Source organism: Chelonoidis abingdonii, chromosome 4, assembly GCF_003597395.2.
Source record: "Chelonoidis abingdonii isolate Lonesome George chromosome 4, CheloAbing_2.0, whole genome shotgun sequence".
NCBI lineage: Eukaryota > Metazoa > Chordata > Testudines > Testudinidae > Chelonoidis > Chelonoidis abingdonii.
The window spans coordinates 89,065,195-89,088,401 of NC_133772.1; the positions used below are offsets into that span (position 1 = coordinate 89,065,195).

General features: G+C 42.3%; 1 protein-coding gene across 1 annotated transcript in view; it reads left to right on the forward strand.

The window, feature by feature from the left end:
* The first annotated feature begins 1,894 nt into the window (after nucleotides 1-1,894).
* The window catches only part of LOC116832825 (cytosolic phospholipase A2 epsilon-like), a 57,387-nt gene continuing 36,074 nt past the window's right edge, over nucleotides 1,895-23,207 (forward strand). Inside the window, 6 exon segments of the mRNA XM_075065851.1 lie at nucleotides 1,895-1,906; nucleotides 2,556-2,628; nucleotides 6,075-6,211; nucleotides 6,535-6,666; nucleotides 6,967-7,007; nucleotides 21,789-21,933. Coding sequence (XP_074921952.1) covers nucleotides 1,895-1,906; nucleotides 2,556-2,628; nucleotides 6,075-6,211; nucleotides 6,535-6,666; nucleotides 6,967-7,007; nucleotides 21,789-21,933 — 540 coding nt within the window.

Here is a 23,207-nt window from a genome sequence, read left to right on the forward strand (position 1 = left end):
CTAGGAGAGAGGTGAAGCACTGGAATGTTACCTAGGGAGGTGTGGATCACCATCCTTAGAGGTTTTAAGGCCTGGCTTGACAAAGCCTGGCTGGGATGATTTAGTTGCTGTTGGTCCTGCTTTGAGCAGGGGGTCGACTAGATGGCCTCCTGATAGTCTGATTTCTGTGTTCTATGATTAAGACAATGTAGCTCTTTTAAAATGCAACAAAGCATTTATATATGTAAGCATCATTCTTTTTTTTTTAAGTGTTTGGTATGGTCATACAGAAGGTGGAGTTCTGCTTCTGTTTATATACACCTGTTCTCCAGATTCTGTTTGTTTAAAGTAGCATCAAACTAGAATAGTCCTACAGCCAAGAAACTGGTTTTCCTCAAACTGAGCAGAAAGTTTTGCTGTTTTTAGTATCTGACCTGCAAGCGACAGTGACCATAATGCTCTGAGGGGCTGTCTGCCAATTCTCATCAGTAAATATTTGAAGAAATTTTGGGAGCAGATCAAGGTATGAATTTCTGCATTGGTTACAGATTTCATATTAAATTTGTGTGTGTTGGCAAAGCCAGGTGTCAAAGTTAGACTCAGGACTCCAGTTTGTCAGACCTCTCTGTTTTATTTAGCACAGCGCTCTGCTAATACAACCAGATAATTGGAGTACCATACAAGACACAAACTATTCTTTTATACAGATGAAAGGGCAGGAGTTTAGACAAAGGGACAAAGAAAGGAACAGACAGGAAAAACACCTGTGACACAGCATGCATATTCCACGTCCTTACTGATTGTATGGATCTAAGGCTATACTTTTCCAATTGTCCTTAAACTGTGCGTGCAATTGTTCTATGCTAATGTCTGTGTTCCTGACACCTGGATTGCAACATTCCAACAATTTTGCTTAAAGGTGCAGACAACATTTCTTTAATCCATTCTTATTTTTACAATATAATTAATTCTACTTTCACACAGGTTTATAGCCCTTTTATCATCCACAAACTTAATGGAAGTTAGTCAAGTTTGAATCTGTGTTCCCCATTAATAAAAGTCATTCTGAGTTTGTCATTCGAATATGAGGTTCAGAGTTGTTAGTTGCAATTTGACAAATATTGATAAGTACAATACAGTCATAAACACTGTTATTTTTGTTTCTATACACTGGGCCTGAATGCGAGTGTATATGAATGAATGAGTATGTATCTAAGACAAATTCTAACCTCTTCCCAGCCTCTCCTCGGTTATAGTTTCCAACATCAAGTGGTTACATGCATTATAACACGATGGTCTGATACGCTGGTTCAAAATACTATTATTCTGAGCCCTTTTGGAAATTAGGATGATCTTAGCAATGTTAGGATTGGGAGCAGGCACTCTACTTTTAGGTAGTCAGTCTGTTAAATATGTCTCATTGCAGACCAGAATTTACCTCTAACAGAAGCTTGAGGTTCTTTCACTGTTGTTTACCGTGCATCCAAAATGCTGAATCATGAAAAATGAGGATTAAAAAAGCCAGTGTTGTTAAAGAAATTAGCTTCACATTGTAGTAAGCATCCTGCATAGTTTCTTTTTCTCCTTCACTTGAGGACTTTCTCCTTCTTCTGGGCCTTGGCCACCTGAAAATTATATTAGGGATTTGGTGGCCCCAGTTGAAGACTTGCTAGTTTGCAACTACACAGGGATGCTCTGACATTGAGGGAAGACACAATAGCTGTGATCCAACCAAGTGCTATGAGGCTTGGGTGAGAGGTTTTCAAATCTTCCTTTCAATAAAAAATTCCCAGAGTTCTGTTTTTAGTAAGAGCCTGTTGCAGGAGTTGCCTTGTATCCTCTGGCAATCAAGCAACCTGTGTGAAATTCTTAAGGAGGGTAGGGGTTTCAGAAAAGGCACACAAGGTCCTTGTAGATGGGGATCAAGGTAAATATGATGTATTGCAAATATCTTATATAAATCACAGACCAATACATAGAAAGAAGGGTAAATATGTTCCCTGGGTTAGGAAACACTTAGGGTCAAGTAACTGAAAATGTAAAGAAGATAATTTCCCTGGATTCCTCCCATAAAAATAAATCACTGTGAGTTTATTTATCACTGTAAGAGAGGAGATTTGATTAATACATTTCCAGCTGAAACTGCAGGAGAATTTTAATAGGCAGAATGGAATGACCCACTGGAATGACTTGGAAATTTGCCAAGCTGCCAGTGTTTACGCCTGTCCTATATGCTTCCAGACTGTGCCATGGAGATCTCTAATTATCATGAATGGTCAGGACATTATCTCCTTCTTTCTTTTGGAGGGCACCAGCCCAATGCTTCTTTGGCATGGTGCTAGGTTGTTGGTTCAGTAGGGACGCATTAAGTATGAATGCTAACTCCTTAGCATCCAATGGCTGCACTTCACATTCCACCCTGCCCACAGAGGGGATGGACAGATTTTCTCTGTCTTATTTACAGCCGAAGTACTTAGGTGAGTTTTTAACTGTGTTCTGTTCTCTTCCCTTCTGTCATTATAATGCATAGCCAGTGCCATTTAATTCAATGTGAGCAGTAGGTGTTTGCTTTGCAGAAAGAAGCTTGTCCTACCTCTCTGCTTTGTGTAAGAATCCTGCAAGCTAGAAACCTGGCTCAAGCAGACCTGTGTGAGTACTTCTTGTGTTCTGTCAGTGTCCTTCAGAGTTGGAACCAGTGACAGCAGAGAAATATAAGCATCTTTTAAAGTAATACTAGATATTATTGTTACAGCTTTAACCATGACAAAAGAACTGGAGGACCAGAAGTATTGGCAGCTTCAGGGGCCTGTGCCACAGCCCATTTTGGGTGAGGGGTGAGTGGGGGAAAAACCCTTGAAAATTCCTTCACACCATCCCAGAAAGATGAAAATTAGCAGTGTCTACAAGTGAATTATCAGTAGAATGGATAGTGCATAAATGAGTATTCTGAGATGCTTCACTACCTTCTGCTTTTTGCCATTTTACCTTGCTGTAAAGTGCATTGTGCAGTCCCAGGCCAGTGGCATGTTAAAATCAACGGAAAGGAGATGTGGCTTTGAGAGTGACTTCCTGAGATGTATTCCTGTGTTCTGTCCATGTTCTTATATCCCACCCTGCATCGTGGTATCTGAACACGCAAGAAGAACTCTTAGAAGCAATGTATCCCACTGAATATTTACAACAGTTTGGAATGCTCCACTATGTCCTAGATCATCTGTTATTTCCGATAATTGTTTAACTTAGCACTATACCCATATCAATCTCAGTACCTTCTAAAGTTACCCAATTGTAGTATCACTTCCTTTTCATGTTGGGGTTCCATTGGATCCTACCAATGCAGGGATTTTTTTTGCTTTCCCACCAGGATGAGATGCCCACTACTGGTTTAAAACAAACAAAAGGAAGTATTTTCTTACACAATGCACAGTTAACCTGTTGTGAAGACCAAGACTATAACAGGGCTCAAAAAAGAACTAGATAAATTCATGGAGGACACATCTATCAATGGTTATTAGCCAAAATTGGCAGAGATGATGTCCCTAGCCTCTGTTTGCCAGGATCTGGGAATGGGCAACAAGGGATGGATCACTTGATGATTACTTGTTCTGTTCATTCTCTCAGGGGCACCTGGCATTGGCCACTGCCAGAAGACAGGATACTGGGCTAGATGGACCTTTGGTCTGACCCAGTATGGCTGTTCTTACATTATGGCATGTAATCAACTTCCAGGTTATAATCTGCCACCAGGGGCCTGGATGTGATGATCTCTCGAAGTCGTCTCCTTCAGCTATACATTTCTATGACTCTATCTGAGAAATACTGTACTGTACTACATTCTGGTGGATGAAGAACGTGGAACTGCAATCTGTCTTGAAATGAGTAAATTATTATTTTGTTTCATATGCTATTATCTATTGACAATATTGGTTTTAGACATTTAGAGAAAAAGAAGAATGGAAGAAGGGAGTGGAGAGAGTCGAAGTGTAAAAGTGGGAAGATGACAGGCTGGCAGAGAACAAGGGTAAAGGGGAGAAGAAAAGAAAAACAGATCAGAGAAGAAGGTAGATAGAATCAGGGCGCGAGGGAGAATCAGAAAATTAAATTGTTGAAAACAATGGAGGCTGAAGACTCGTGTTAAAGAAAAATAAACATACCTCTAGGTATTTAGCATCCTCATCTTCCACTCATTTCAACGTGAGTTAAAGGATAATATGGCACCTCATAAGACTGGGCCTAGTATTACAAAACCTTCATGGTGAGCATGTGTATCTATGTATCTAGTTGTCACTCTGTATTTGAGACTGTAACAGGGTGTAGCAAGGCCCATCTTGGTCCTGCCTCTGCTCTGCTCCAAAAATCACTCAGAGACCCTCAGGTTCACCAGCGCACTTTATTTACAGGGCGCAATCCCACCACCTTCTCACCATTTATATCTTGGGGATTTTAGCCTTAGGGACTTCTCAGTCTCTGAACCCAGGAAGGAAGAACTACCACTCTCCTTCCACTCTCTGGCTCCCCCCCCCCCCCCCCGGGCCTGTATATAGCCCCAGGCTAATTAGGCTGGCAGCTGTTTCCCCTTTTGTCAGTCAGGTTCAGGTTTCTCTAGTCAGCTCCAATTTACTTCCCTTAATTGGAGCTGGCTCAGTAGTTCCTGCCTGGCACCCTGTCACAGAGACCAAAGATGTTTTTAAAGGAAAGATTGTGGCTCCATGGAACCTCATGTTGAGGAGGAAAAAGACAGTGATATGGGCTGGAGACCACATAGTGTGATGAAGAGGATCATTAATTTACCATGGGGGGAAATGGTACAAAATGACTCTTCCTGGTTAGTCTTGAACATCCATTGAAAATGTATAAGTCTCACTCCTGGCAGAGGACTGGACTGGATGACTAAATAGGGTTTTCTATTTCTTATTTCTATGAACTATGAAGTATTTCAGTCACTTTGTGTCTCAGAGTATCTCTTTGGGACTGGAAGTTTTCTAGACACAGCACTTTGTCAAAATCTAGTGCAATAGAGTCAATCTATTAGCAGGGCTGGCTCTAGCTTTTTTGCTGCCCCAGGCAAAAAAAAAAAAAAGGTGTCCGAAGCAAAAAAAAAAACCCAGCAGCCACAGGGAGCTCGTGGAGGGCAGTCAAGGTGGCTCAGTCAGGGAGGTGAAGGGCAGCACTTACCAGCTCCCTCCGCCCGGGGGCAGCCAGGCGCTGCAGCCCACTCACAGCCGGGCGAGAGGGGCTCCCCCCTTCGGCCTTGGGGTGCCTCTTCCAGCTGGGCAGGCTCTGAGGGGGCCGACACAGGCAGCGCTGGCTGGGGTCTGCGACCTCTGCGCGGGGCTGGCATTGCAGCGGGGCTCAGCACAGTGCAAACGGCGCCTGGATCAGTGGGGCCCACCCCTCTACTGGCAGCCAGGCCACCGCAGAACCCTCCCTCCCTCCAGTGCCCGCCGGGCCGCCGCAGAACCGTCCCTGCCACCCTTGCCTGCTGGGCTGCCACAGAACCCTCCCTCCTTCCGGTGCCCAGGGGCTGCAGGAGGTGGTGACTCAGCTGCTCCTTTAAAGGTGGCTCGGCCAGGCCGGGCTCAGAGTGGCGTGGGAGGCAGAGGCCGGTGCAGGCGGTGGGGAGTGGCATGTCCCGGGGAGCCCGGAGGCATGATGAATGGCGGGGATCGCTAGTTCCTGCCCCCCTCCCCAGCCAGGGTCCGTTTCCCTGTAGGGCTGGGCTGGCCGCCCCAGATTGGCTGGAATGCCGCCCCTTACAATGTGCCGCCCCAGGCATGTGCTTTCTCATCTGGTGCCTGGAGCCGACCCTGTCTATTAGATTCCTGATTAGCAAACACATTATAAAGTTTAAAAAAAGTTTACTGCAAACAAAGGAATTAATTCACTTTTTAAAAACCCCAATATTTTAGTTGGATCTCTTTTCCCTATCTACAAACCACACTGGGTAATGCCATTTACTGACCTCCGTGGGGGCTACATTCATTTAATATACTAGTCTTTCTTTTAGCAGGCAATAGTTCTGGTGCACTAACAATCAGTTATAAATATATTCATTTTAAGAATGTATATATCAGATTTTCTGTTGTCTGCTGTAGTGAGTGCAGCCGATTGCTATGTAAGTTTGTGGCTTCCAACATCTTCAAAGGAAGAGGCCAAAACGAAAACTATTTTGAACTCTGGTGAACCTGAATGGAATGAAACCTTTTACTTCAGGATCCAGAACCAAGTTAAGGTAGGGACAATGACAGCTCTCAGTTCTTCAGGGCTTAGATGGTTTATCCTCCGGTATTACTTGTCTAGACCATGAGGGACAAAATTCTTGACCAACCAATTGATAGCTGAACAGTCTTAGTGTTCCATGATGCCGTGTTGTTTGATCATAGGAATGTTTGCATCACTTCCTTGTTCTCTCTATCCTCCCCCTTCTGTCCTCCCCAAAATAATTCTAACTAGGTCCAAATTGGATAGTACTGTTCCATAATGAGGAATTTCTAATTCTTGAGCATTACGAAAAACAAAAATATGCAACCCTTGTATATCTTATCTTGTCTCCAGAATACCCTGGAACTGAGGATCTATGATGAAGACCCACTCACCAAGAGTGACCTTCTCTTCACTGTTCTCTTTGACGTGGCTGAAGTCAGACCTGGAGAGACAGTCCATGCAACCTTCATTTTGAATTCAGAGGTGAGGACTGAAATTCCAGGTAGAAATGGGGAGCACCAGCATTTCCCAATCTCCATCCCATATATTGCCCCGTGTGTACCTTTCTTATGCCTTTGTATTGGAAGACACCATATTCCAACAGGATAAAATTAGTTAATGAATCATTTCATTTTTCTATATCAGTTTCATCATTAATTGTTCCTCATCTTTTTGTTTTTTCTGTATCTTTCTCTGGAGTGTGTGTGTCTACCCAGCTTTGGCCAAAAATGTCTTTAGGCCTCTTCATTCTGTTTCCCATCTTGCCTTTTTTTCTATTTTCAGAGAAAGGAGGAGCTTGAGGTGGAGTTCATAATGGAGAAGATGTAAGTACAAAAAGGGAGAGGGAGAAAAAGTTGTGTTTTGTAATGAAAGGAAGTTATAATCCAGAACAAAGGATTTAAATCATTAACGTTCTCACAGGAAATCTCTTTAGTTTAATGACACTTCAGTTCCTGATGGCATATAAATACCTTTTTCTGATGATGCAAAATGACTATGGAAGTGCAGGAGCCAATCAGAGTCCAAGTATGTAGTGAATCAAATGAAGACAAGCTGGCTTAAGGTGCTTGCAAGGCTGAAGGCTTTTGGAGAAATGATCCCTACTTTGCTTTTGCTAGGCGTGATTTTTAATTGTGCTCAGCCAGGACAAAATTTTAACCCATAGACATCCTCTGTTTCTCTGACAGTTACCTTCTACCCACAAGCTCTCTTCCACTGGTCACAGGCCTGTACATCTTTGATGTGCTAGAATATAGTGCATTGTATTAAGAAGTGTGATATGAGATATTCTGTGATCCACAGAGCTAGGGAATCATTACTGGAAATTCCAGTTGAAAGTTATCTGTTAGTTTGTACTCTTTTCAGTTGGCCTGTTAGGTTTTGAAACAGAACAACCTGACTAGTAATCTGCAGGCTACTGGTCCTCCTATTGAAACCAACAGAGACAAGTAAAAACCGGTAGATGAAGGATTCTAATGGATTTTGCTGGAATTTCGATTAAGGATCCTCTATGCCCAGGCTTCAGCTTTGCAGAGAGGAGATGTTTGTTACACAGCAGCAGGTAGGCAGGTCTGTACCATGTGGGGGCTCTGCATTAGTGGTCTGTCTTTTAAAGGAATTACATCCTACCCATCAAAGGATGTCTTTACTTGTGGGCTATGAAGGGGCTTGGAAGAGGGATGGGGATGGATGTCTGCCTGAAGTGGTGGTTTGAAATGGTGGAGAGACTGGAATGTTTGGGAAGAAGAGAGGATGGAGGAGCATCTGAGTTTAGGGAAGAGGTATTTTTGCTATGACCTGTGCTTGCACTTGTAGCTGAGTAACCTGGTGCCTGATTTTCCAGCATATAAGCATCACATAACTTATGAAGTCCAGTAGGAGCTGTTCATCTGTGGTGCCTGAAGAATCAGGCCCATTGCCTATGACCCAGTCAGTCTGCTGTAAGAAAGATCCTTTCTTCTGCATCTCTTTCTAAACTGGTTGCCTTCGATTGCATTATTTCACAAAAAATCAGTTAAATTCAATCTATGTTGTTGAGAGAACAGGGAGTGGCATTAGGAAGGCCAGGGCTAACCTGATAGATTTATATCCTTAAAATGGCAAGACTCCCAAATTCCACTTATGTGAGCACGTAACTCATTATGGAATTATTTTTATGTTGACATTTTAAAAACTTATTGAAATGGAAAACAACATCTCATTATGCTAAAAAGCAAAATAAGAATGGTGCATACGTTTGTGTTACAGTGAACTAGTTGTGAAAAGTGTTTTTTCCTCCCTCAACTTGGACCAGCCAGAAAATCTCATCATGAATGGTGTCCTAGTGGTAATTTTTACATTTCTGATTGATTTCTCAGCTACTCTCATTCTCTCTAAAATGTAGTTTAAGGTGAATAAAATTTTTACCCAGTGGGAAGGTGCAAATGGCAATGATGGGAGCATGGGGTTAAACTCCAAAGAGAAATTGTATTAGTTTTGGATGGACTGAAATGCTCCAGTGGAAGAATAGTGGCAGGTCCCACCCTGCTTCCAGGAATATGAGTTTCCATCACAGACAGTTTTAATCAGCATTTATTGTGAATGGCTTTGTCCATGTACTTTACTACATACATTTTTGATTAATATATAGGTCTTTGCTTATCATATTTTTTCTAGACATATTATTTATTTTTCCAGTGATGTGTCTCATCATTTGCCTATGAAATATATGGTCTCAGCAGCTACCAGGGCATTAAGATTGTGTTAAAGATAATATGGACTAAGATGAGATAATTCTAGACAAGAATATGTTAGGAACACTCCTGAGTTGTTCCTAGATAAGGAATGCAGTAGGATCATGGTATTAATTACAGAAGAGCAAAGCTTCACGCAAGGCAGTTCTCTTGGAATGGATGACTCAAAGTAATGTTCATTCTCTTTTTTTTTTTTTAAATCTTTTGTCACAGGACCATCAAATTTCCTCTTTAGAAGTTTGTGTACAAAGCAGAAGAGCATGAAGTATTTAAAAGGTAAGTACATCGGCAGGTTAATCTGATAGTAAAATCACACTGTGTCAAAAAAAAAGCTTCTTAAACTTTATTTAGCATAGTTTTGAATAGCAGTCATGGTGACAGTAAAATATATGTGTGTGTGTGTGAAATTCCTTCCACGTTGTTTCCTCAAATTAACCATTACCTTTGTCCTCTTTTGGAGAATAACATCCAACATTTCTCATCAAACTATTTACTGTATCTTCAGATTGGCAAGTGCCTTCACCTTTAAATAATGCCATTCTCCAGGAGATCTATGATGGAATACCTTGAATTTCCTCGTGTTGAATTCACCATCATTCTCCAAATATTGCAATCACTTTCCTGAAATTTCACATTTTGACACACTAAAAAAAAAGTCAACTTTTAACTTGCAAAAACTGTTTTACTAGCTTTTGTGAAAAATTCCCAGAAACCAGGAGGAGGAACTTTTGTCTCTGTATGAAGATGACAAGAAATTCCAATGTGTGAGTTGTGCCTTGTGTGACTTTTCCGTCACAGCTCCAAATGGCCACTGGTGAATGAGATTCTTAAGTGATTGGTTGATGGAGCTATTTCTCTTCACTTTCCACCATGGTTTTGGGAACACTCTTCATCTTGTGTCTGCAGAGGAAGATGACCTTGAGCTTAGAGTGAAAGGATCACCTGAGGAGACACAAAGAACTGTTTTGGACTCTGGCTCAGTAGAATCCTTCCTTTTCCACTACCCAACACGCTGGGAGCCAGAACTGAATGCCCATCTGCAGGTAACCATTTTTGCCACTGTAACAGAACTGTGCTATAATTCTTTTGGTGAAAAATGATGAGTTTGGCATACATCTGTAAAATCGAACAGTTTCATGAGTTGTTTTCACTATGCAAAAAAGTTTTCCCAAGTGAAAAAATGACATTTTTCACCCGGCCACCTGCTTCCCCATCTAGCAGGAATTTTGGGAAACCTTGCTGATTGTCAAAGAAGGGAATTTTCAGGAATTTTTCTTTTTTCAATTCAGCTCTATCCCTCCTTCCTTCCTACCCCCGTCCCCATCCCTTTTCAGGGACCCTTCTCACAGAGGTCTCTTAAGACAGAAAGTACAATCCCTCCTGCTCTTAGGGATGATTGAGCTCATTCCATTGCTGCTTGTAGGAAAAGGTTTTTACCTTAGATACTTCCTGATTCCCAAGAAAAGAGGATGGTGGAGACTGATTCTGGATCTCAGGACTTTAAACAACTTCCTCCTCTTTCAGTGGTTCAGGATGGTAACCCTGGCAGTGATTATGCCATATTTGGATCTCTGGGGGACTGGGTCATCTCCCTGGATCTCTGGAACACGTACCTTCATATAGCTATGCACTTTGCTCAACATTTCCTATGAACGTTTCCTACCCCTTCCTGGGACTCCTGCCATTAACTACCCCCCAGGACCCCTCTCCCATCTAAGCCTCCCTGCTCCATGTTCCCTGACTGCCCCTCTACGACCCTACCCCCTACTTGTCACCTGACTGCCCTGACCTTTATCCGCACCCCCACCCCCTAACAGGACCCCCAGAACTCCCGACCCATACAACCCCCCCCACTTTCTGCCTGCCCCAACCCCTCTCTACACCCCTGCTCTGCCTCCTGACAGGTCCCCCCAGAACTCCCAACTCATCTACCCCCCCAAGCTCCTTGTCCCCTGACCACCCCCTCCCAGAGGCTCCCTCCCACCCTAACTGTCTCCCAGGACCCTCCTTGCTCCCTGTCCCATGACTGCCCTGAACCCTATCCACCCCCCGTCCCCTGACAGATCCCGGGACTCCCATGTCCCATCCACCCCCCCTGCTCCCTGACTGCCCCCTCCAGAGACCCCCCCACCACTAACTACCCCACCTGGGATCCCACCCCCTATCCAACCCATCCTGTCCCCTGACTGCCCCCACCCCTTATCCAACCCCTGAAGCCCAGGACCGCTTACCATGAGGCCCCTAGCAGCATGTTCTGCTCTGCACAGAGCCAAATAAATGGTTTGTCCATTAGTCTGTTGACATTTTTTACTACAAACAGACTACCAGTGAAAGATCTGATGGTGACTTGAATTTCCTCTAGAGAAATATTCCTCATCCAAAGGCTAGAAAAACCAGTTTTACAAGATGCACAAGGAAACTGCACCTCAATTGTGGGTGCTCCACCCAAATTTTTCATAATAATTTAACATAGATTTGTTTCAGGGAGGTGTTATGAAACAGGGATAAGGGGAGGTTTTAGTTCTCTTTGGGATGCAGGTGCTCACTGTCCTTTAAAAATACATTTCTAAGGAGTCCTTCAGAAGCTGAACATTCAGATTTTCATCCAGAGCTTTTATACTTCAAATTGGGTCTGCACCAGCACCAGATTATAGCTGTCTGTATAGTGTATTATTGTGGAGTCAAGGACATTCTCTATTAGTAAGTATCAGGTCATTCCTCTGTGTGTGTGAGGAGATCTTATGAATAAGGCTAAGATTTTGTGATAGTTATTTTTAGTAAAAGCCACAGACAAGTCATGGGGAATAAACAAACATCCATGGAAGCTGTGACCTGTCTGTAACTTGGTGCTGCGGCTCCATGGTTTCCTCTGCCACCTTGGTGACAGTGGAGGCCCCCCCCATCCATGGTGGCTGGGAGCTGCAGAGTGACCATATTTCCCAAAGAGAAAAATGGGACACCTCCAGCTGCTCACCTGAGGCATTCCCCCCACATGAGGCGGTCACAATCATAGAATATTAGGGATGGAAGGGACCTCAGGAGATCATCTAGTCCAACCCCCTGCTCAAAGCAGGACCAATCTTTAAATGGCCCCCTCAAGGATTGAACTCACAACCCTGGGTTTAGCAGGCCAATGCTCAAACCAGTGAACTATCCCACCCCCTTGTTGGAACCCTGAGGGGGGACCTCACCCCTCAGGAGTCTGTCACTTGTCACTGGAACCTCACAGAGGGTCCCCTGTTGCTGCTCTCACCGGAACTCTGCCAGAGCCCTGCTGACTGCCAGCTCCAGAGTCCCGCAGCCCCGAGGCTGAGGCAGAGAATGTCACAGAGATCTCTGGAAGTCACAGATTCCGTGACTTCCAAGACCTCTGTGACATAAATGTAGCCTTATTTATGAACTGTGTGCACTACACAGACACTAAAAACACACCAAAAACTTTGGTAAAGAATAATAGGGGTTATCACTGGACAAAATTACCAGTCCTTCCTTCCCAAGTGCTGTGCTGTTGGTTGCTAGCCTCCACCCTACAGATGACTGCATTTTAGAGGTGTTGTATATAGTTTATAAAGTGATTTTCTTTGGTGTCCTCAATAAGTGAGTTAACAATAACAGTCAGCCTGAGCTAGATTGTGACTGGGACTAATTACATACCCCTGGAGGGAACTATAACTTCCTTGTATGGGCTTCCTAAGTCCTGGAGCAGGTGGGGAGGAAAGAGTGCGCTAGGCAGAGTAGGGACATGAACCTGCATCGCCCACATTATAGGCAAACACCCTAATGTTTAGGCTGTTGGATATTCTGAGGTGCTCCATTTGTCTTTGGTTTTGACCAGCAATTTCATCCTGGACTTGAGAAACCTTCCCTGACAAGAGCTGTGTTGAAACTGGCACATTCCCATGCAAAATTTAGGTTTAGACAAATTGGCATTTTCTGACTGAAAAACCATTTTGTTGAAAAATTCCTGAGTAGCTCTAATTATTACACTCTGGTGCATGGAGGACATAGGGAAGCCATTGTCCCTCAGAGGGTGTCTCTCAGGTGTAATGCTGGCAGGAACTACTTCTGGGATGGATTATATTTATATATATATATTAATTCCTTTTAACTGAACCACTAAAATGAGCAAATTCTTACTGTGAAGCTGCAGGTTCTTATTGCTGTAACCCTTTTCCTTCCTCATCCTGCCCCCCCCCTACTGTTCATCGTCTCCACTAGTCACATCTAAAATTAGATTGTAAGTTTCAGGGCAGGGACTTTATAGTTGTACTGTAAAGTGTCCAGTATGCTTTTCAGTGCTGTCAGATTAATTGGCCATATGTGTGTTGATACCTTTGGGGACCACAGGCGCTGTATAACTGTACTACATTATTTATTATTGTTAATTATTATTGTTTTTTGCTAGAAGGCTGTACTTGGGAGGATGGGGCCCCACTGCTCTCAGTGTCCTCAGTAAGGTAAATCAAGGTGGCTGCAAAATAAATAATCCCATCTTCCATTAACTCAGTAGACTTTCCTTAATAGGCTGAGGAAAGGAGGAAGAGATTGCTTAATTTTTGGAAATGACAGAGGGGTGGGGCTCCGAGTCAGTTAATAAAACACCTGCTTCTCCACTTCTGCCAGTGTAAAGACTGTAAATCTCCATCAGGAATCACTGCCAGCTGTGCGGGACATAGTACTCAAGTGCCTTTTTAACAGCTGACTTGTATGCAAGGGGGAGCGCAATGGGATCAAATTCAAGTTCCAGTCAGGTAAGGAAAACCTAACCAAAGCTCAACAAAATTGTGTGAGGTTCCAAATCAGATATTTCACATGAGAAGAAGTGGCGAGAGTTCTGCTTGAACTGTGAGGAGGATCTGGGAAGAGCAAGTCTGATGTTCCTCAGGTATCTGCTGTTGCAAGGGCTGTCTTCCTACTGCATGTAGTTGTTGTAACTAAACTGTATGCCCAGCAACATTAATAAAACAAGTGTATGTGGAATAACCTGTTGTTTGGGCAGTGGGGAACTATCATGGTCTCCGAGAGCTTATTGTGTATCTTTAAATTTGGTTTTAATGTGGGATTGTAAATGTGAAATTATAATAAAAGCAGAAATGGAAGATTTTTTTAAATGTAACCATTTCTGCTCTCCTGATTTTTCAGGGCCTAAGCAGCATCTCAGGACAAAAAACAAGACAGGTGGGTACTAAACAAATGGAATATCACTAAATGCTGTCCAGTGCTGATTATAAGATTCAGTACAGAAAATGTTAGGAACAAAATCTGGAGGTTTGGGGTTGGGGGAAGAGTAGTGAGATATTTGCTAATCACCATTCAATTTAACTTTAGGTGTGAAATACCTGTATGTATAACAGTTGGATCTATCCAGTCTAATCTATCTATCTATGATATTTCTAATGTGTGCCTAGCATTGTCATACTGCATCTAGGCAGTAGTTCATCTATTCTGTGTTCATTTTAAAATGTCTTGCTCCCCTCTGTGTTTCTCGGTGCAGGAACATGCATTCTTTCAGTGTCTCCAACCCTTCAGAGACAGGATTTATTTAAGCGGAGCCTCTGTCATTTATTAATTTCAATTTACTTGATTTACTTTTTGTAGTTGTAGTGCTTTGCCATAGCAGTTTAAGTGCTGTATGCAGTGCAACATTTTAAAGCATACTCTGCAAGGAATGTGTCAGAAATGTGTTTATTGGTGTAAGGTGTACACATTTGTTCCCCCCTTGGAGAATTTAGAGGCTAATGATAGGATGGGGAACACTATGGGAGAAAAAACAACGAGGAGACCTTGTGGCATCTTAGAGACTAACAAATTTATTTGGGCATAAGCTTTCATCGGCTAGAACCCACTTCATCAGATCCATTAAGTGAAAAATACAGGAGCAGATATAAATACATGAAAGGATGGGGGTTGCTTTACCAAATGTGAGATCAGTCTAACGAGATAAGTCAAGTAACAGCAGGATACCAAGGGAGGAAAAATAACTTTTGAAAAGGTAAGACAGTGGCCCATTACAGACAGTTGACAAGAAGCTGTGAGTAACAGTAGGGAGAAATTAGTATTGGGGAAATTAAGTTTAGGTTTTGTAATGACCCAACCACTCCCCGTCTTTATTCAGGCCTAATGTGGTGGTATCCAGTTTGCAAATTAATTCCAGTTCTGCAACTTCATGTTGGAGTCTGTTTGTGAGGGTTTTTTTGTTGAAGAATTGCCACTTAGAGGTCTGTTATTGAGTGACCAGAGAGATTGAAGTGTTCTCCTATTGATTTTTGAAAGTTATGATTCCTGATGTCAGACTTTTGTCCATTTATTCTTTTGTGTAGAGACTGTCCGGTTTGGCCCATGTACATGGCAGAGGGGCATTGCTGGCACATGATGACATATATCACATTGGTAGATGTGCAGGTAAAAGAGAGAGAAGAAATGCTTCAAATGAAAACAGGCTCCCAGAGGGATGTGGGTGTAGTGATTGTAGCTGGAATATTCCTCTAAATAAATGGGCTTTCCTGAAGTTCTTTAGGGCCAGATTGTGGACCCCTTACTCACACTGATAAACCCTTACTCATGCAAGTAATTCCTTTGAAACTAAGGGCTCCACAATTCAGTCCTAGAGCGTGCTTCTACTCATAGAAGTGCCTGAGGGCTAGATTCTGGTGCTCTTAGTCATGCTGAATAGCACCTTGCTCCAGAACAGTTGCATTGATTTCAGTGGGACAACTCAGGAAGTAAGGTACTAATCAGCAAAATCTGGCCCTCAGTAAAAACAATCACTTCCTGCTCCACCTGTATGTGGATTTCTTATATAGGTATTTGGGGTATTATTTCTAGAGAAGGTTTCTTCAGGTATGAATTGTAAATTTGAAGGTAAAAGATATATATTTGGGGATTTCATCTCAGTCTTCAGAGGTTTCCAGGGAGCCTGGAGTATGGAATAGTTTTGTTGTAAGGTCTTCCGTAATGTTTTAGAAATACATTTAAAAGTCATCGTTGAAGATTATTATTAAGAAGTAGTTCAAATTTTCACTGAGCAGACTGGAGAAGTAATTAGCATGAAGCTGCATCCTACAGTTACAGTAGGAAAAAAAGTTGGGGGGATGGAGGGAAAGGATTTTCCCCAGGTTTATGGCAACATGTCCACAACTAGAGAGTAGAGATAGAAGCTTGTGTTAAGAACCATATGGGCAGGTTCTGAGGTTTTTTCATATCTTCAGAGATGGGTCACTGTTTGAGATGGGACACGGTATGGGAGGCCAAGTGCTCTGTGGTGATACAGAGAATCTTCTTTCTAGATGCCTGGCTGGTGGGTCTTGCTCGTGTGTTCATGGTCACATCAGTCACCCTTTCTGGGGTCAGGAAGGAATTTCTCCCCAGGTCAGATTGGCTGGGACTTTGGAGGTTGTTTGCCTTCCTCTACAGCATGGGGCAGCATGGTTCACCTGCTGGGATCTTTTGGGCATCTCTCACCTAATCAATTCTCTGCCATTGACAGGACCTCTGCCACCTTGGTCTTTTCTGTTCTCTGCCTGTGGCACACAATTTAGTCTCCTGAGAACTGAAATGTTCTGGTCTAACTAAAGTCTTTGTGCTTAATATTTGGGTATCTATGGTACCTTCTAGCCTTAAACTCTATGAAACTATTCCTGTGCTCATGCAAAGCCTTGTTGATGTCAGTGAGGTTCTGCATGGGTACCAGGGTCTGCCTGTGCAGTTCTCAGTGAAGACTCGGGGCCTAAAGCGTTATATATAAGAGACTTAATTTGAAAAAGATGGAGCCATTGTTAATGCAGACATTTTCAGGAGGCAATTCCACGTCAAAGTGGAGAACAGCAGGAACTTATCCAGCAACTATAAAGGAGCTATAGCATGAATCAGTAGCATGTACCAAAAGTGTCATATACCAGGGCAGACGCTGTCTGCCTACTGAGAGAAATGGTGACCATCTAGCTCAAATCAGGGATGCAGTGCCAGATTTTTATTAATTATTATTGTTACTACTTATTTATTATTAGTTATTTTAAGTGCCATGAATGTACTTGGTACTGTTTGCAGCCAATAATAGAAAAGCCTGCAATGGGCACTGAAAGAACACTGACTGTAAATTTTGTTTTCTGTCTTTGTCAGAATGTGAGAGATCATTTTTTGCATGAGCAAGGTTATTCTGATAGAGGGAAGAAAAATATACAAAGCATTTTCTGAGTCATTTCAGTATATTACACATGACTGTTGAAATGTTCACACTGAGGTTAAAAATAATGGTTTTTGAACATATACATTTTCTTTCCTGTGTTATAAATAGGTCCTCAGTTTTTTAAAATGGAAAGAATTTTGAAGTCAGATTTAGTTTGTTGTTTATATTTGTTGTCTGTACTTTTGATGTTTTTTCCTCATTGTGAATAACAAAAATAGATCAGTCAGTTACTCTTTAGCTTCTACTCAGTCTCCCTCTGATGCATTTGCCACATGCTATAACAATTGGGTTACAAATACTAAAGAAAATATTTTTATTTAAAAAACATTTACATTAATTACCACTGGCAGTGTTTTAAAAAAAAATCATAGAAGCATTTATATTGGTTTAAACTTTAGTAAAACTTATTTTTCACAAAATCTAACCTCGGAGCTCAATTTGACCTGACAGTTTACCATGAAATTGGGGTTGGAATTTGGAATTGGTGTCTGCCATAAGCGTTTAACTCTGCACAGCCATTCATTTGGTAATAGAGAGTGGAGGAAGTTTTTTGGCTCATAGCATATATGTGGAAGAAAATTCTCACAAATTAATGTTTCACTGATCTTCTTGGAAAGAGGTTGAAGGACTGGAGTGAATGGGGTGAGGAGGATGGAGAAGTGCATATGAGGGAAGGAGAAGTAGAGCAGATGACAGAAGGGGCAGCTTTAGGGCAGATGTGATCAGTAGTGGTGAGAAACGGAGGAAGTCTGAGGAGGATGCTGGGCAGGTGGGAGAGAAGCAGGAGTGGCAGCAAGGGGGAAAGTTTAAGAATATGGATGCCAAATAGGGTGGGATGGTGAAATTTGAAAACTGAATGGGAGAAGCAGAAGGCAAGACAAGGCAGGAGATCAGGGATCAGGAGCCAGGAGGTGAGTGAGAGAAGCATGGTAGTGAGGAGAATGGGATTAGAAAGAAGTTAGACAATTACTGAGGACGGTAAATGATCCAAAAGACCAGGCAGGCAATATATCTGTTAACAATGAGAAGATAATTAAAGAAGTGAACAAACAAAAAGGCTTCCAAGTAGTCTCAGTGAGACACTGTTGTAGTGGAAACTATGCAGATGAGTAAAGTTGTGGAGCAAGTTACAAGGAACTGAGGATGTGATAATGGTGAGGGAATATGTGAGGGCATTCCCTCTGGATGCACTGCTTCTAGCAGCTGTGTTAGCTCTGTGGGGACTACGTGTTAGATGTCTTTAGAAGAAGAGTTCTGTTCCTTACTGCATGGAGTGGTCACTCTGGTCATCAGTGATGGCAGACTCAGCCTGGTCTTCTAGAGCTCGTTTCTGTGAGGTTGCAGTGTCAGAATCCCAGAAGACTATTTATAGCTCACCTCAGTAAGTGGAGATTTGGTCCGTGCCTCATGGAGAAGTAACTCTCATTGCTAGTGGCAAAATCTGCTGACAATACAGTAATTGTATCCTGGAATCATTTTGTGCTTTACTTCTTGGGTTTGAAGTATATGTACAAGAGTGCAGTGAGGATTTAAACTGCAGAGTTCTCTCGAAAGTGACTCTATAAAAATGGTACAGTGGGGTTCCTTGTTTATTATCTATCAAATGATCCCAATCAGGAGTGCTCAGTGTACAAGTAAAAAACCATGTTTATTTTGACTACCAGCCTGGGCTCTCAGTGTCAAGCAGGGTTCAATCCTCCATACACTTCATCACCTTGTTAATGGATCTGTAATCCAAATATTTCCTTTCATGACACCCCTACAATCCCATTGTCTTTAAATTATGACTTCTGTCTTCAAGAAACTTGCACAGATGTAACTAATTTGAACTTAGTAAACATTTGTGTTGATGATGCACAAGATGGACTAGGATCCAACTCCTTTTCTCTCAGGTGGGTTGGCTGTTCAGTGCTGATAGGAATAAAAAGCAGTTAAAACCTTATTTTTGTCACTGAAGTTGGCAGATGTCACTGTGGATACACAGGGTAGATCTGTACATAAGAAGATGCCATTTTTGCACAGTTACCTTTTCAGAGAAGTGCCATACTTTAAAACTTGACTCTGAGGGAAACATGCAGTTTTGCTTTAGTACAGATGATACTTAAATCGGATCAGTTGGCCGACATAAAACATTTATTTGGTGGAAAGTTGTTGGTTGTGACCCAAAGGAATATGGCACTCATGCCAAAACTCAATATAATTAATAATTATTCAGCTACTTAAGGCACTGCACCCTGTCAAAAGAATGTGAAGCATGCAGATGAGCACTGTATTGATGCACAGTCATCTGAATCATGGCAAAGATTAGGTCAGTTTCTCTTTGCGTTTTTGAACCCATCAGAATGAGAAACTCGGAGCATGGGCCTATGCAGATCAGAGGTGAAGAAAAGTTTCACAAGAACTCTTGCAATCTGAAACCAGTGTAGTTTGCATAACCCTGAAAAAGAGGTGGGTCCTGATTCATCACTGTGTTACTCCAATTTCATGCTGGGTAACTCCACTGAATTCTGTTGAATACAGTAGCAAATCAACAGGGGCGGCTCCAGGCCCCAGCACGCCAAGTGCGTGCTTGGGGCGGTAAGCCACTGGGAGTACTCTGCTGGTCGCCGTGAGGGCAGCAGGCAGGCTGCCTTTGGTGGCACGCCTGCGGGAGGTCTGCCGAAGCCGCAGGACCAGCGGACCCTCCGCAGGCAAGCGGCTGAAGGCAGCCTGCCTGCCGTGCTTGGGGCGGCAGAATGCCTAGAGCTGCCCCCCGCAAATCAAACCCCTTAGGGGACATTTCAAAGGGAGAGAAATGAGAAAGTTACAGCAGCAAATACAAGTGGAAGTGCTTTAAGTGCAGTTGACTTTGCTTGAGTTAGGGGGCATATAAAGGGAGAAAATGAAATCCTGCCTCCCAGGAACCTCTAGTGCACTCTAATGGTTATTAGCTGCTTCCTACCTGACAGACAGAGCTGAGAACTGAGCCTGTGGTCTGCACTTGAAGGGCTCCAGATTTCACAGAATCAGCATTTTATGTATTTTACTCTTCTATTTTAATAACATTTTAAATAAGAAGAGCATATCCTAGTTCTCTCTCTCTCTCTTTCTCTTTCTCTTTTTAAAGAACTTGAAATATAGAAGAGAGGAAATTTTTTTTGTCATAAGTATTGTATTTGGCAGACTATTTTACTTCGGTATTTACCCTTTTCTCTTGATATAACAGAAATGTTTCCCATGTTTCATTTTATTTTTCACATAAGACTATCCATATTTTCATAAGTCGTGACTTATTGGGATCTGAGATAGATTTCTCCTCTTTTTTTGCATGTTATATCAATCTATTGTCTAAGGATTCTTTTGCCACTGTTAAACTGAGTGTAAGAAACCTATTTGGCCATTGTGTAGGAAATATCAGACAGTACTGAGCAGGCAGGATACGTTGACTAAATATCATTAGGATAAAGACAATCATAATCATAGTTGTCAGTAGGATATTCCAGAATTTCTGGGTTCATGGGGGACCCCAAAATACGTGGGCCTGAGCCTGGAGGCATCAGTTAGCAAAACACTCCTCGGACCTACTTGTACAACTCTTACATGAGCACTTATGCATGTGGGTAGTTCCATTGACTTCAGTGAGAATAAATGTGTAAGTAAGCATTGCACAATTAGGTTCATAGACATTAATGAGACTTTTGCTTGAGGTATGACTGCATGAAGGATGACTGTATGATCAGGCCCTGTATTTGTAACCTCATTTTTTTTAGCAGTTCTGGCAGTAGTAATTATAGTGATTACACCATGCTTCCTGTTTATGAGGTAATAAGTAATGTCCAAAATAGATATAGAGACTGAAAGCTGAGGTTTTTGTAACCAATGAACTCAGAGGCCTTTGGCCTCCAAACTTATTAGCCTATGAGAGGGTTATTGTTGAGTTTAACAGGGAAGACCGAAAAGTTGTTGGTTATTGATAAAGAGAAGAAGGATTGTCTATGGTTAGAGAATTAGCCTTTGACTTTGGAGACCTCCATTCAATTAACTGCACCTCCACAGACTTCCTATGTGTCCATGGGCAAGTCACTTAGCAACTCTGTGCCTCAGTCCCCCATCTGTAAAATGTGCTAGTCAGTAAATACTTCCTTAGTAACTAGTACTTCCTTACCTCAAGTAATTTAATTGAAAAATGTGGCAAAATTATTAATCCTGTACATTTTTTGCCCAATATTATTTGACCAGCTCACCTCAACTTTCTTATCCATCAACCAATCAGTGCCAATACTGAAGAATGCTGATGACAACAGAACACAGCCTTGCCAAACTCCTGTGGAGATAGAAAACCATGTCGTGTGTCTGCCATTGACTCTAACGCAGCTTTCCGTTCTATCAACGATGCTACCTTCCCAGGGATGCTGTCACCTCATCATATCCCACAAACTTGCTTGATGCTCCGAATCAAAGGCCTGATGGAAATCTAAAAAGTGCTGCATGGGGTTTATTAAACTCATCCATCTTCTCAGAAGCTGCGTCAAGGTACAGATCTGGTTGACAGTGGAACAACCTGGCCTAAAGCCGCACTGAGTATCCCAGCCTTTGCTACCCAGTGCAATATTGGCATTGAATGGCTGATGGATAAGCTTGAGGAAGGAACTAACAGTGGCATTGTGGGCTGAATGTTATTCTGCTTTGAGATCTCAAATATGCCATAGGTTGGCTCAGTTTGATGTATCGCTGCAGATGATGGCTGAACTAGTTAGGCAAACAACAGTGCGAATTGGTCTGGTTATTAAGCTGAATAAAAAGAAATCACTGGTCATTACCATTAAGCAGCCTCCAGTTCCAGATTACAACCAGGTCAGTATTAACTTGTCCAGGCATGACACTGAGCAGGTGGCAACTGTCAAATATTTGAGCAATGTCACAATCAGTGCTTGGAGGATGCTTGAAAATGTGGCCACTTGAATAGCAACAGCTGCTGCCATGTTTCAGCCCCTTTAGAGGTCTCTGGGGGGATGTCATGTCATTAAACTTGCTAATGAGCTGTGGATTTATAGAACCACAGCTATGCCAACTTCAGTGTATGGCAGTGAAACGTGGGCACTGAGGAAGGTCGGAGAACAATGGATTCATGTTTTCAATTCTTGTTGTCTTCTTCAAGTGCTCCATATCAAGTGGCAGGACAAGATCGGAAATGAGGATATTTGAAGCCTAACCCAGCAATTGCCTCCAACAGCAATGAATCAGTTTTGCTGGCTTTCTTTGTATAGATATATTATTTGAATGGAAGACCAACAAATACAGAAGCCTATGTACCAAGGAATGTGGCTACATGGCAAATGATCACATGGATGTCAAAACTCCGATGGTACCACAAGATTGCCAGTGAAGGACATAAATAGAATATACAGCTAGACACCACCTGCAGCACCTTGCCAGAGATGGATCTGGGAGGAGCTCAACTTGCACAGAGGCCAGTCCCTTAGATATTTGACCAGCTCTGCTAGCAGAAAGTGATCTTGCCATGCCCCTTTTCATTTGCAGTTGTGAAAAATGTGGTATTTTGTCAAACAAATCTGACTTTTTAAATTGTTTTCTGGCTCTGCTTATCCCTAACTATGAGTAGCCTGTTTCCCTTTACTATCTCACAGATGTATATGCTTATGTGAGTATTTCCTTGTATGCATTGTTTTCAGAGTATTTTCTTCATGTTTTCCACATGTGCATTGGACTAGAATCAGTATCATGTAAATCAGAACATGAATAAATAAATAGTGTCCTGAATGTTTGGTATTAGTAATACCTTGTTCAGTGTTTCCCTAGGGTGTTCATGTTTGTTGATATACTTGCAAATACTTTAACTTTTGGCATATATAATAAGCTATTTGATGTACTTTTAAATTTGGCAGTTTGAACCCTGCATTGCATAGACCACTATGTCATTTGAACCATTTTAATTTGAGTTTGTAATGTTGCTACAAAAAGATTGAAAGTGTTCCTTCTGTGGCCATGAAGGACCTTGGATACAGCAAAACAGGTGCAGTTTTGCTGCACTGGGGTATGGATGGTAGGATTTCTGGAGCCCATGTAGGGTGTCTGTGTCTCCATGGTGCCAAAAAATCTTACTCTCT